The 13,530-nt window shown below is 44.3% G+C and overlaps 1 protein-coding gene across 1 annotated transcript in view; it reads right to left on the minus strand.

Annotated features, from left to right (window-relative positions):
* Window positions 1–638: 638 nt before the first annotated feature.
* LOC149432741 (free fatty acid receptor 2-like) overlaps window positions 639–13,530 on the minus strand; it is a 39,459-nt gene continuing 26,567 nt past the window's right edge. Inside the window, exon 2 of the mRNA XM_089664977.1 lies at window positions 639–2,301. Within this exon, the coding sequence (XP_089521103.1) occupies window positions 1,317–2,285 (969 nt within the window). The 5' untranslated portion in view covers window positions 2,286–2,301 and the 3' untranslated portion in view covers window positions 639–1,316. The remainder of the gene's footprint in view (window positions 2,302–13,530) is intronic.

A 13,530-nucleotide genomic window follows, 5' to 3' on the forward strand; every position in this document is an offset into this window, starting at 1 on the left:
TGTCAAGGCAGATGCTGATTTCCAAGAACTTTGTGAAGCCACCTTGTTCTATTTCCATAGTTCATGGTTTGGCCCAATATAGAAGGGCAAACTCTGCAGGTCAGACTCAACCCTTTTCCTAGACTTTACAGAGAAGGGACATTTCAAAGACAATGAGGAGCACACAGGGGCGGACTGACCATTTGGAAACTCGGGCACTGCTCGAGGGCCCAGGGTCAGTAAGGGGCCCCATGAGATGCCCCTGGTACCTTTTCCATAGGCTTTTTTGAGTTTGGGCAAGGACACAGGGGCCCCATGATCCCCTATTGCCCGAGGGCCCCATGAGTTGTCAGTCCGCCCCTGGGAGCACATTTTGAACATATAGGACAACTAGTCTACAAGAAGCATGAAAGGGGCCACTTACGTCAAGCTGGATCTACCATCCCTGAAAAAGGGTGGGGGCCTTTGATGCCTTCTGTCACTTACAAAAAATGTTTCATTACCATTTCTAACCAGAACACCAGGTAACTCTTTGGCCTTAAGCCAATCATTGTAGGGTCATGTACTGTAATGTGTCAGGAGGTGTGAAAGTCTGTTCTGGCTTGGCCCAATAAGAGGGTTAAACTCTGCAGGTTGGACTCAAAAGTCATTCAACACACTAAGAAGAAGGGACATTCCTTTAATGATAGTGAGGTACACATTTTGAACATGAACAAAAAGGGATGGAAAAAAGATGAAAACAAGTAATTTAATAAGCAATGCAATGATGTGTGATAGACTATGCGTTCACAAACTGAATGGCATTCAGTTAGGGTTTACATCTACTATAAGGTAGTTATGAACACAAAAGAAAAACTACATTCTAAAATACTGACAGTTTCCTTAGTTACATAAACATATTTATTTCTTTAGTCTGCATGTTCATAGAGCACCAACACATAAGTATACAGTTCTTCCCCTAGGACAGCCTACTGTCGCTGCCACAATCACACATACTCCAGGGCCACTGAGTTTAGAAGCTACGTAATAAATCCACCAGACTTTTTGCATTGTTGAGGGAACTCTAAAACACCCAGGTAAAAACGCAAAAAAAATTTGAAAACATACCAACTGGCACAGACATGACTCCTGGTCAAAGCTAAATATGAGGCCAATAAGCCATCACATGCCCTGCCATGCCCATTTCAATATATGCATAACTAAAATAGAAGTCGCCATATTCCTAGCCAGTTTAGGAGCCACCACTTCCCATGGCTATAGGCACTGTAAACATAGCAGTGTTACAATGTAACTCTCAGAAAGGAAGAGCATCACTAAACAAATAAATAAGTTAAAGGTTAATTTTTGGAACTATATATCTGGCTGTCGGAAAGCTGCGGTTGTCCCATTTTCATGCTTTCCTTGTTCATGATTTTATGTGGAGCTGGATTAGGGTGGCAAATGTTTAGCTTCATCAAGCAGCACTTGCATGAGTTCTGGACAGCGGTGGAGGAGAAGTAAAAGATGATGGGGTCCAAGCTAGCATTAAATGTACTCAATAGCAAAGCCTTCTCTCTCCATTTGAGGTTCTCCTTCTGAAAAAATCCCACCACATGAGAGACGTTGTAGGGGGCAAAACACATAGCAAACACACTCAGGGTGGTAAGGACCAACCCAATGGCTCGTTGCTTCTTCTCACGGTGGATGTGCGTTGAAGATATGAGGATCCTGATGAAACTTCCGTAACAGAAACAGGTGATGAGGAAAGGAAAGCAAAACAAGAGGAGTCCCAACTCAAGACGGAATGGGAGCAGAACTTTCATCTGCTCTTGCGTGAAGTTGTCATAGCAGGTGAGTCTGTTGCTGGCATTGGAAGCCTGGTGGTACTCTGTAATGTAGACGATGCTACAATGAGCAAACGAGCAGATCCACAGAAAACCACTGACTGCGGCAGCATAGCTAGGCTTGCGGTACAGTTTGTACTTGAGGGGAAAGGCCACACCAAGGTACCGTTCTACACTGACAGCGGTAAGGAACAAAGTGCTGGAGTAGATGGTGCTGAAGTAGAATAGTCCACTAAGTGGGCAGAGGAATGATGGCATTGTCCATTGGCCTTGTAAGATTTCTGTTACCTTGAAAGGCAAGAAAATCAAGAATGACAGGTCTGATATAGTCAAGTTGAAGAGAAGGATGGCGTTCGGAGTGGCCTTAACACGCAGTTTACGAATTAAGGCATGGAGTGCAAGAAGGTTGGCTGGAAAGCCTGTCAGAAGAGTTATAATATATATAGCTAGGTATAAATATTTCTCTTCCGGTGCTGGTGCCATTGTGTCTTCATGTCCTCTGGGAATAAAAACAGACAGTAAATTAGATTAGCAAGGTTCAAACACATGTTGTCAAAGTAATTTAAAAAATGTCTCAAGATGCCCACCAAATGTCTTTCATGATTTGAATCCCCCATCCATACATTGGAGGTGGATGGGGGAATCCTCCCTGCTAAGCTATTGTATTCTGTCAGCGATGAGACTTCCCCGCCATCATAATATATGGATCAGTATTGCCAGCTATAGCTAGCAGCATTTATCAAGTGAGGAAAATCTGACACTGTGATTGTACAGAAGTTGGTCAGTAGATCGACTTCTGTACAATATCCCTGCCCATACATGGACTGAAATTCGGTCGGTCTCTGCTGAACCAGCTGAATTTTGATCCATATATAGCTGGCTTAAGTGTACATGCCTTTAACTGCCACAAGGAAAGGATCAGTTTATCACCTGCTGGAAAGGTGCTCATGGACAAAAAATAACTTTTTCCTCTGACACCAAGGATGGGATTACATGACTAGAACACAACGGTTCTTTAGCGTTTTCACCTCTTATCCTGTTCTTGGACAAATAACCTCTACTTTGACACATTCCATATTGATAGGAAGAAGGTGTCTGTGTTACTTCTGTCTATATAGATGCTGGGGTGTATTCCCGAAACTTAGCACTGAAGATGTGGCTTGGAGGAGTTACGAAAATGTCTTCAACATGGCAGAAAAAGTCCTGTTCATTGTGACTAACTACTACTAGCCAGTGGTGTATTTAGGTTTTGTGCTGCCCTAAGCAACACAAACATTGTATGCCACCCCCCAATGGGAGAGCGAGAGAGTTCAATAAGTGTGTTCAATAAGTGTGTGTATTTTTTAGAAAAAAAATTATCTCTCTCCTTCTCCCCCCCTTCCCCCCCCTCTCTCTCTCCCTCTCCTTCTCCCTCTCTCTCCCCCCCTCTCTCTCACTTGCTCTCCCCCTCCCTCTGTCTCCCTCCCTCTCCTTCTTCCTCACTCTATCTCCCTCTATCTCCCCCCCTCTCGCACTCTCTCCCTCTCTCCCCCTCTCCCTCCCTCTCTCTCTCCTTCCCTTCCTCCCCCCCTCTATCTCCCCCCCTCTGTCTCCCTCCTCTCCTTCTTCCTCACTCTATCCCCCCCCTCTCGCACTCTCTTCCCATCTCTCTCCTCCCCTCTCTCTCTCCCCCTCTCTCTCTCTCCCTCTCCTCTCTCTCCCTCCCTCTGTCTCCATCCCTCCCTCTCCTTCTTCCTCACTCTATCTTCCTCTCCCCCCCCTCTCCCTCCCTCTCCTTCTCCCTCTCCCCCCCCTCTCTCTCCCTCCCTCCCTCCCTCTCCTCCCTCTCTCCCCCTCTCTCTCCCTCTCCTTCTCCCTCTCCCCCCCCTCTCTCTCCCTCCCTCCCTCCCTCCCTCCCTCTATCTCCTTCCCTCTCCTCCCTCTCTCCCCCTCTCTCTCCCTCTCCTTCTCCCTCTCCCCCCCCTCTCTCGCTCCCCCCCTCTGTCTCCCTCCCTCTCCTTCTTCCCCACTCTATCCCCCTCTCTCTCCCTCCCTCACGCGCTCTCTCCCTCTCTCCCCCTCTCTCCCTCCCCCCTCTCTCCCTCTCTCCCCCTCTCTCCCTCTCTCTCTCTTCTCCCCCCCCTCTCTCCCTCTGTCCCCCTCCCTCTCCTTCTTCCTCCCCCCCTCTCCCTCTCTCTCCCTCCCTCTTGTGCTCTCTCCCTCTCTCCCCCCTCTCCCTCCCCCCTCCCTCCCTCTGTCTCCCTCCCTCTCCTTCTTCCTCACTCTCTCTCTCTCTCTCTCTCTGTCTCTTTCCCCCCCTCCCTCCCCCCTCTCTCTCCTCCCCTCTATCTCCCCTTCTCTCTCCCTCTCCTCTCCCTCTCTCTCTCTCTCTCTCCTTCCCTCCCCCCCTCTCTCTCCTCCCCTCTCTTTCTCCCTCCCTCTCGCACTCTCTCCCTCCCCCCTCTTTCTCTCTCCCCCCTCTCTCCCCCCCCTCTCTCTCTCCCCCCTCCCTCTGTCTCCCTCCCTCTCCTTCTTCCTAACTCTATCTCCCTTTCTCTCTCATCTCCCTCTCTCTCCCCCCTCTCTCTCTCTCCTCCCTTTCTCCCCCCCTTTCTCCCTCTCTCTCTCCCTCCCTCTCTAATTCCCGACACTCATTAGAACTGAAGATGTGGCTTGGAGGAGTTACGAAATGTCTTTAACATGAAAGTCTGGTTGAATATGACTAACGACTACAATCTAGAGTAGTCCTGTTCTTGGAAAATCAACCTAAGACTTGACATATGCCACGGAGATTGGATTAATGTATCAGAGTTACCTCAGTGGATACATACAGTGTGTTGGACTATGTTCCTGACACTCATTAGAACGGAAAACATGGTTTGAAGAAGCTACAAAACATCTTCAACATTACAGAACAAGTCCAGTTAATTGTGATTAACTACTGCTAGATATACTAACAAATGTTTGGGAACATGTGGGAGGAAAAAGGAATCAAAAACAGTGGAAATTATGAAAAGCTACAGTACAAGCAGTTATTTTTTTTTTAATGAGAAGTGTGCTCTTAAATACTGACCCGCCATCTTTGCAAGAATTCCTGTAGGTTTATAAAACTTTTAATGTGCAGATTTTAAAATATTTTTGGAACCATCAAGGATCTTCACTAAAATCCATTCGAGGTTTTTGTGGCTTCCTTCCTCAGAATAAACAAGATGTGCTCAAAGGGAAGCCACTCAAGTGGGAAAGGATGTTCGTGTTATGTACGTAGCCACCAAGCCAATGACTTGTGACACCACTTACCAAAAAGTCTCACATGAACTTTCTGTAATAAGGTGCACCTTCATCTAGTGGTTCCCCCTTAGTGATGACCTTTTTGTATACATGCCAGTTTTAAAAAAATGTTTAATCGGAACCCATCATGGAGATGATACTATATGTGTGTAGAACTACCCTCTTGAGTGCCGCTGGGTTTGGTTTGGGTTCCCCTAAGCTCTGCACACCAGGCAACATGCATTTTCCACATTTGTACCTTCAAAGTCAGTAAACTGTCCTAGAGATGTTTTTTTTTAGTTGTTTTTATTCGGGGGTAACAACTTGGATGGAGCCTAGGGGTGTATGGGATGCCCAAGGAACTGTAGAACTTGAGGATGAAATTCTTAGCAACTATGTACAAAAATGTAAACTAGTAAAAATATAGCAGTGTCTCTTTACAGAGAGCTGTAGTCCCTTTTTAGTGTACCTCCTCAGACCCCAAATGAATCCTCCTCTCCAACCAGCTGTACTGAGGGTATTCCTAAGCAAGAGGTCCCAGAAGCTTGCAGTTAAGCAGTCCCGGATGAGAACTAGTTGGTTATTGCACCTGACCATCCTCTCTCCTTATCTGGCCCAGGGGGTGTAGGAGAACTCACACTGTGCTGTCAGCATGGTGGGTTGGTAGCTGCTTTCAGGCCTTTCACTGCGCTAACTCCTACTTTGAGCAATGGAGATACTCCTGTCCAGCAACCAGCCTATAGGTAGGCTCTCCTCCCTGGGGCCCCCTCCCAAGCTCCACACTCCTGCCTTCCTCTCATTCATCCTTCCTTCTGACTCCCCTTGTTCCCCAGGCTCTGCCATATTTGAGGTTTGCCTTGGTAACAGTGTCCAGCTTCCTGCTATGGAATTGGCCAAGGTCCCTCAAACATGCAGATCTGGGCCTCCTCCCCTCCTCTACCCCTCTTCAAGAAAGTTCTCCAGTGTCTGGAAAGGTAGGAGGGCTCCTACACAGCCTCTAAGAAAAACAACAAATCTAGCTAACTTAGAGGGCGGTACTTGTGTGGTTGTCATTCTGATCCTCTTGTTCTTCAACATAGCAAGGTTTTGACCTGGAACAAAGCAGCTGATGAAGTCGGGAACCCCATTCTGCATATTTGTGATGGATCAGTGACTACTAAGTAGTGAATTTATGATCCTCTTGTTCTTCTACATAGCAAGGTTTTGACCTGGAACAATGCAGCTGATGAAGTCGGGAACCCCATTCTGCATATTTGTGATGTATCAGTGACCACTAAGTATTGAATTTATGATCCTCTTGTTCTTCTACATAGCAAGTTTTTGACCTGGAACAATTCAGCTGATGAAGTCGGGAACCCCATTCTGCATATTTGTGATGGATCAGTGACCACTAAGTAGTGAATTTGTTGGATCACAATGAGAGGATGGAAACATATCATCGGTAGTAGCATAGGCACTTCTCCATACTGCTGGTGGCCTATAGTAATCATGAGGTGGGAGATTTCGACATTGGTGGCTACACACATCTTCCAGGTTACTGGCTCACTAAAGCTAGAGGATGAGCATTACAGAGCACTAGCAATTTCTAAACTGAAGTTTTCACTGCCTATGCGGATAGTCCTGTCATAGCAGGTCCCCTTTAATCTCATGGATCCCAACTTGAACCTCTCAGGATGTTCACAGAAACAGCGATAGTGAAAGCACACAATGAACTGAACTGTGTAAACAAGGCTAAGTCCCAGGAGGCTCATTAGAATATGTAATAAACGTTCTCAGTGGAGATTCTCTTCCGCTGGATGATTCCGCTCTTTGTGTATCCGTCTCAGACCTGAATTGTGTCTTGGAATTCTACAATCTACAAATGTCCCATTGCTTACCCTGTGCTTATACATTTGGAATGGTTGGCAGGCTCCTGTATGTATTTGTGCCAGTATTTTATTCTGGAAGTTTTATGTTGAATTTCTCACAATTCAGATTATTATTTTTCTATTGAAGAGAATGAAAACTGCTATTGTTGGGGCCAGTTATGTAATTTTGACTATACTCACACCCTACAGAAGGAAATGATGGGACCTGCCACATAGTATCTAAGCCAGTCTTTCTTTGCCAGGGTTCCTCCAGAGCAGGGGCGGACTGACAACTCATGGGGCCCCTGGGCAATAGGGGATCATGGGGCCCCTGTGTCCTTGCCCAAACTCAAAAAAGCCTATGAAAAAGGTACCAGGGGCATCTCATGGGGCCCCCTACTGACCCCAGGCCCTCGGGCAGTGCCCGAGTTTCCAAATGGTCAGTCCGCCCCTGCTCCAGAGGTTGCTAGAGGTTTCTTGAGTGATGAGTATTATCTGCCTCTCAAATATGTAACCACTGGCACCAATGACAGTGGACATCCTTGCATACAGGGGACATTCTTCCTACTAACCCTAATGTAATGGTGCCCCTCTCCAAATAATCACCCTTTTACAGGGGCCCTTTTGCTAATGACCACCAATGTAAGGCTGTCCTTCTCTTACTGGTCACCAATGTAAAGGAGTAGTTCACTGATTACCAATGTAAGGGGGACATTCTCCCCACTGACTACCAATGTAATGGGGTTCCTCTTCAAATGACCATCATTGGAAGGGGGCCATTCTGCCAATGACCGCCAATGCATGGAAGTCCTTCTCCTATTGGCCACCAAGGTAAAGGAGCATTTCAATTATTGCTAGTGAAAGGTGGTATTCTCCCCACTGACCACTAATGTAATAGGGTCCCTCTTTAAATGACCACCATTGTGAGGGAGCCATTCTGCCAATGGCCGCCAATGTCAGGAAATCCTTCTCCTATTGGCCACAAACGTAAAGGGAGTATTTCACTTATTACCAGTGTATGGCATTCTCTCCACTGACCACTAATGTAAAATGTAATGGGGCCCCTTTCTAAATGACCACCATTGTAATTGGGGCCCTTCTGCCAATGACCACCAATGTAGGGCAGTCCGTCTCTTACTGGTCACCAAATATAAGGGAAAATTTCACTGATCACTGGTGCCCGCTGTGTCTGTATGGCACCTCTGTGTGAGGTCCTGATTCATGTGATCACTGATTGGCCAATCAGTGATCACATGAATAGTAGTAAACAGGGGTGGACTGACAACTCATGGGGCCCCCGGGCAACAGGGGATCATGGGGCCTCTGTGTCCTCGCCCACACTCATACCACACACAAAAAAGCCTATGAAAAGGTACCAGGGTCATCTCATGGGGCCCCCTACTGACCCCGGGTCCTCAGGCGGTGCCCGAGTTCCCAAATGGTCAGTCCGCCCCTGGTAGTAAACAAGATGTCACTTCCTGACATCATTGCTTACTACTAGTGAAATCTGTGAATGATCACAGAGGTCACATGGTACAGGGCTATAGTAGTCAAGTACCATGTGACAAGCTGTGACCAATCACAGCTCACACAGTATTTCTCAATGGCTGCAAGAGTGCAGCCAGAGAGAAGGAGAAGTTACTGCTTTTACAGCCTTTATGGGTGTAAAAGCAATCAGTGTAAAAAAAGAAAAAAAATCTTCATCACCCCCCACAAGTTGTACAGTGTCACCATGGGGTAAAAAAAAAAAAAAAACAATATAAAACATAAAAATGTAAAAACATGTTTTTAAAAATTATAATTTTTGGTTATAAACTAATTTGTTATTTTTTTTACTAAAAAGATAGATGAATACATTTTGGCCAAGATTTATGAAGAGAAATTTTTTTTTATAAGAAAAAGACTTTTTTTTCAAAATATTTGGACTTTTTAATTTTTATAGCAAAAAAATAAAAATCCCAGTGGTGAATAAATACCACCAAAATATAGTTTTATCTGTCTCAAAAAAATGCTAAAACATTCATATAGGTACAGTGTTGCATGACCGCGCAATTGTCATTCAAAGTGTGATAGCGCTGAAAGCTGAAAATTGACCTGGACAGGAAGGGGGTGAAAGTGTCCGGACTGGAAGTGGGGGAAAGTGTCTGGACTGGAAGTGGGGGAAAGTGTCTGGACTGGAAGGGGGTGAAAGTGTCCGGACTGGAAGGGGGTGAAAGTGTCCGGACTGGAAGGGGGTGAAAGTGTCTGGACTGGAAGGGGGTGAAAGTGTCCGGACTGGAAGGGGGGGAAACAAAACAATGGTCTGGCATGTGGTGTTATTTCACACTGTAAATTCTGATTAGAAGAAACAAGAGGCCCCGTGTGTTTACAGTGCAGTTACATAGTTAGTCTGGCTGAAAAAAAACAAAAGTCCATCCAGTTAAACCATTAAAAAAAAATATATAATCCTTCATCCCACAGTTGATCCAGAGGAAGGCAAAAAAAAACCCAGCATAGCACGATCCAATCTGCTCCTGCAGGTTAAAAATTCCTTCCTGATCCCCTGAGAGGCAATCGGATATTCCCTGGATCAGCTTTCCCTATAAATGTTATATCCAGTTATATTCTGTGTATCCAAGAAAGAATCCAGGACTTTTTTGCAGTATATATGTATAAATATTACGCGGAGCCGTTGGTCGCAGGAAACATTCTAAATCAGCACAGTTGCAGGAACTAAGGCACCATGGGGCCCTGGACATACCCTGTGTGTCCCTGCAAAGTGCATCCATAGTCCCCAGAGCGCCCAGGAACATACAGCCCCTTCCCTTTCCATACAGCGGTGCTCAGGAACGTCACCAAGCATTGTGGTGGGCTGGTTGGGGGGTGGTAATGTGCCTTCTAGTTAAATTGGTATGTACGAGGTCTGTGTATGATTGGGCACACTGAAATTAAAGGTAAGCCCTGGCAGCCATTTATCCTCATTTCACATGTAAGCTTTGCTTCCAGCTCTACACAGCTATGGAGTAGGAATTCTCTACTACTTCTTTACTACTTCTTTTCTACTTATCTACTACTTCTCTACTACTTCTCTACTACTTCTCTACTACTTCTCTTATACTTCTTTACTACTTCTCTACTACTTCTTTACTACTTCTCTACTACTTCTTTACTACTTCTCTACTACTTCTTTACTACTTCTCTACTACTTCTTTACTACTTCTCTATACTACTTCTTTACTACTTCTCTACTACTTCCTTACTACTTCTTTACTACTTCCCTATACTACTTCTTTACTACTTCTCTACTACTGCTTTACTACTTCTCTATACTACTTCTTTACTATTTCTCTACTACTTCTTTACTACTTCTCTATACTACGTCTTTACTACTTCTCTACTACTTCTCTATACTACTTCTTTACTACTTCTCTACTACTTCTTTACTACTTCTCTACTACTTCTTTACTACTTCTCTATACTACTTCTTTACTACTTCTCTACTACTTCTTTACTACTTCTCTATACTACTTCTTTACTACTTCTTTACTACTTCTCTACTACTTCTCCACTACTTCTTTACTACTTCTCTATACTACTTCTTTACTACTTCTTTACTACTTCTCTACTACTTCTCCACTACTTCTTTACTACTTCTCTACTACTTCTTTACTACTTCTCTATACTACTTCTTTACTACTTCTTTACTACTTCTCTACTACTTCTCCACTACTTCTTTACTACTTCTCTATACTACTTCTTTACTACTTCTTTACTACTTCTCTACTACTTCTCCACTACTTCTTTACTACTTCTCTACTACTTCTCCACTACTTCTTTACTACTTCTCTACTACTTCTCTACTACTTCTCCACTACTTATTTACTACTTCTCTACTACTTCTTTACTACTTCTCTACTACTTCTCTACTACTTCTCTTGCAATACAAGACCAATGAGGTCTGACTGGCTGATGACAGTGAGGTTTGATTGATTGAAAATTGTGAGGTGAAACTGAAAATAGTTATTTCCGATTGTTTGCAGATATTTAGGTTTGACTGACTGAAGACATTGAGGTCTGACTGACTGAAGAAATTGAGGTCTGACTGACTGAACAGAGTGAGGTCTGACTGACTGAAGACTTTGAGGTCTGACTGACTGAAGAGAGTGAGGTCTGACTTATTGAAGACAATAAAGTTTGACCGACTGAAGACATTGAGGTATGACTGACTGAAGAGAGTGAGGTCTGACTGGTTGAAGACAATGAGGTTTGACTGACTGAAGACATCGAGGTCTGACTTACTGAAGAGAGTGAGGTCTGACTGGTTGAAGACAATGAGGTTTGACTGACTGAAGACATCGAGGTCTGACTGACTGAAGAGAGTGAGGTCTGACTGACTGAAGAGAGTGAGGTCTGACTGATTGAAGATAATGAGGTCTGACTGACTGGAGACATTGAGGTCTGACTGACTGAAGACATTGAGGTCTGACTGACTGAAGACAGATCTGATAATCAAGAACAATTGATGATGCAGCTGAGATCTCACTGATGGACTTGCTATTTGAGGAGTAACTGCAGACAGCCACAAGAGGATCTACAAGCCTGTAAATGCAGGAATGGAAATAGGGTACAGCAAAGATGCCAATCTGTGGAAGTCCCATTCAGCCATGAGGTAATGATAACTCCAAATATATGATTACTGCATACAGATTATAATTCCTCTTTAGGAGTATCAGGATGACACAAAAGATGAAGAACTCACATCCTCTGGAGGAAATGTTATTACAGATAGGAAATAGGGCTGTTCATCCAAGCTGTGATGGAAGATGATGGATGGATGACGGATGGGCTACTTATTTATGTTTATAAGTATGGAAGAGACGCTTAGGATCTGAAGGCTGAATTCTCAACGTCTCCAGCTGATCTCCTAAGGGACTAATAAAGACAGCTTGGTGAACATCTCTAGAGAAGTACACAGCGCAGTAGAATAACAGCACAATATATGGCCAAATGTTGGTGGACACCTGACCATCACACCTACCTGAGCTTGTTGGTGATCTCATTCCAAAATAATGGGTGTTAATAGGGAGTTGTTCTGCTTTGAGGCTACAAGAGCCTTCAATACTCCCACATGATTTTGGAGGGTGTCTGTTGGAATTTGTGCCCATTTGTGAGGTCAGGTGATATTTGATTAGAAGACCTAGATCACAAATGGCTTTCCAGTTCACCCCAAAGATGTTCAGTTGGGTTGAGGTCAGAGTTCTGTGCAGGACACTCAAGTACCTCTACATCAAACTCATCAAACCATGTCTTTATGGAGTTGGCATTGTACACAGGGACAAATTCAAGCTGGAGCAGAAAAGGACCATCCCCAAGCTGTTACCAAAATGTTGGAAGAGCACAATTGTCTGAAAAGTCTTTGCTGTGGCATTAACAGTATCCTTCACTGGAAATGCCTGACTGCCATCATTTGGAAGGGTTTTAACATACTTTTGTAAATACCTGACCACCATCATTTGGAGGGGGTCTCCCTAAACTTTTGTAAACACCTAACAACTATCATATGGAAGGGTCTCCACATACTTTTGTAAATATCTAACCACCATCATTTGGAGGGGTCTCGATATACTTTTGGAAACACCTGATTGCCATCATTTGGAGGGGTCTCCACATAATTTTGGAAACAACTGATTGCCATCATTTGGAGGGATCTCCACATACTTCTGGAAATACCTAATAGCCATCATTTGGAAGGGTCTCAACATACTTTTGTAAATACCTGATTGCCATCATTTGGAGGGGTCTCCACATACTTTTGGAAACACCTAACCACCATCATATGAAAGGGTCTCCACATACTTTTGTAAATATCTAACCACCATCATTTGGAGGGGTCTCCACATACTTTTGGAAACACCTGACCGCCATCATTTGGAGGGGTCTCCACATACTTTTCAAAAAACACCTGATTGCCATCATTTGGAGGGGTCTCCACATACTTTTGGAAACACCTGATTGCTATAATTTGGAGGGGTCTCCACATACTTTTGTAAACACCTGACTGCCATCATTTGAAAGGGTCTTCCTAAACTTTTGTAAACACCTAACCACCATCATATGGAAGGGTCTCCACATACTTTTGTAAATATCTGACCGCCATCATTTGGAGGGGTCTCCACATACTTTTGTAAACACATGATTGCCATAATTTGGAGGGGTCTCCACATACTTTTGAAAACACCTGATTACCATCATTTGGAGGGGTCTCCACATACTTTTGTAAACACATGATTGCCATAATTTGGAGAAGTCTCCACATACTTTTGAAAACCCCTGATTGCCATCATTTGGAGGGGTCTCCACATACTTTTGTAAATATCTGACTGCCATAATTTGGAGGGGTCTCAACATACTTTTGAAAACACCTGATTGCCATCATTTGGAGGGGTCTCCACATACTTTTGAAAACACCTGATTGCCATCATTTGGAGGGTTCTCCACATACTTTTGAAAACACCTGATTGCCATCATTTGGAGGGATCTCCACATACTTTTGAAAACTCCTGATGGCCATCATTTGGAAGGGTCTCCACATACTTTTGTTAATACCTGACTGCCATCATTTGAAAGGGTCACCCTAAATGTTTGTAAACACCTAA

The sequence above is a fragment of the Staurois parvus genome, unplaced genomic scaffold (genome assembly GCF_062004578.1).
Source record: "Staurois parvus isolate SC_StPar_1 unplaced genomic scaffold, SC_StPar_1.0 ptg002113l, whole genome shotgun sequence".
Classification (NCBI taxonomy): Eukaryota; Metazoa; Chordata; class Amphibia; order Anura; family Ranidae; genus Staurois; species Staurois parvus.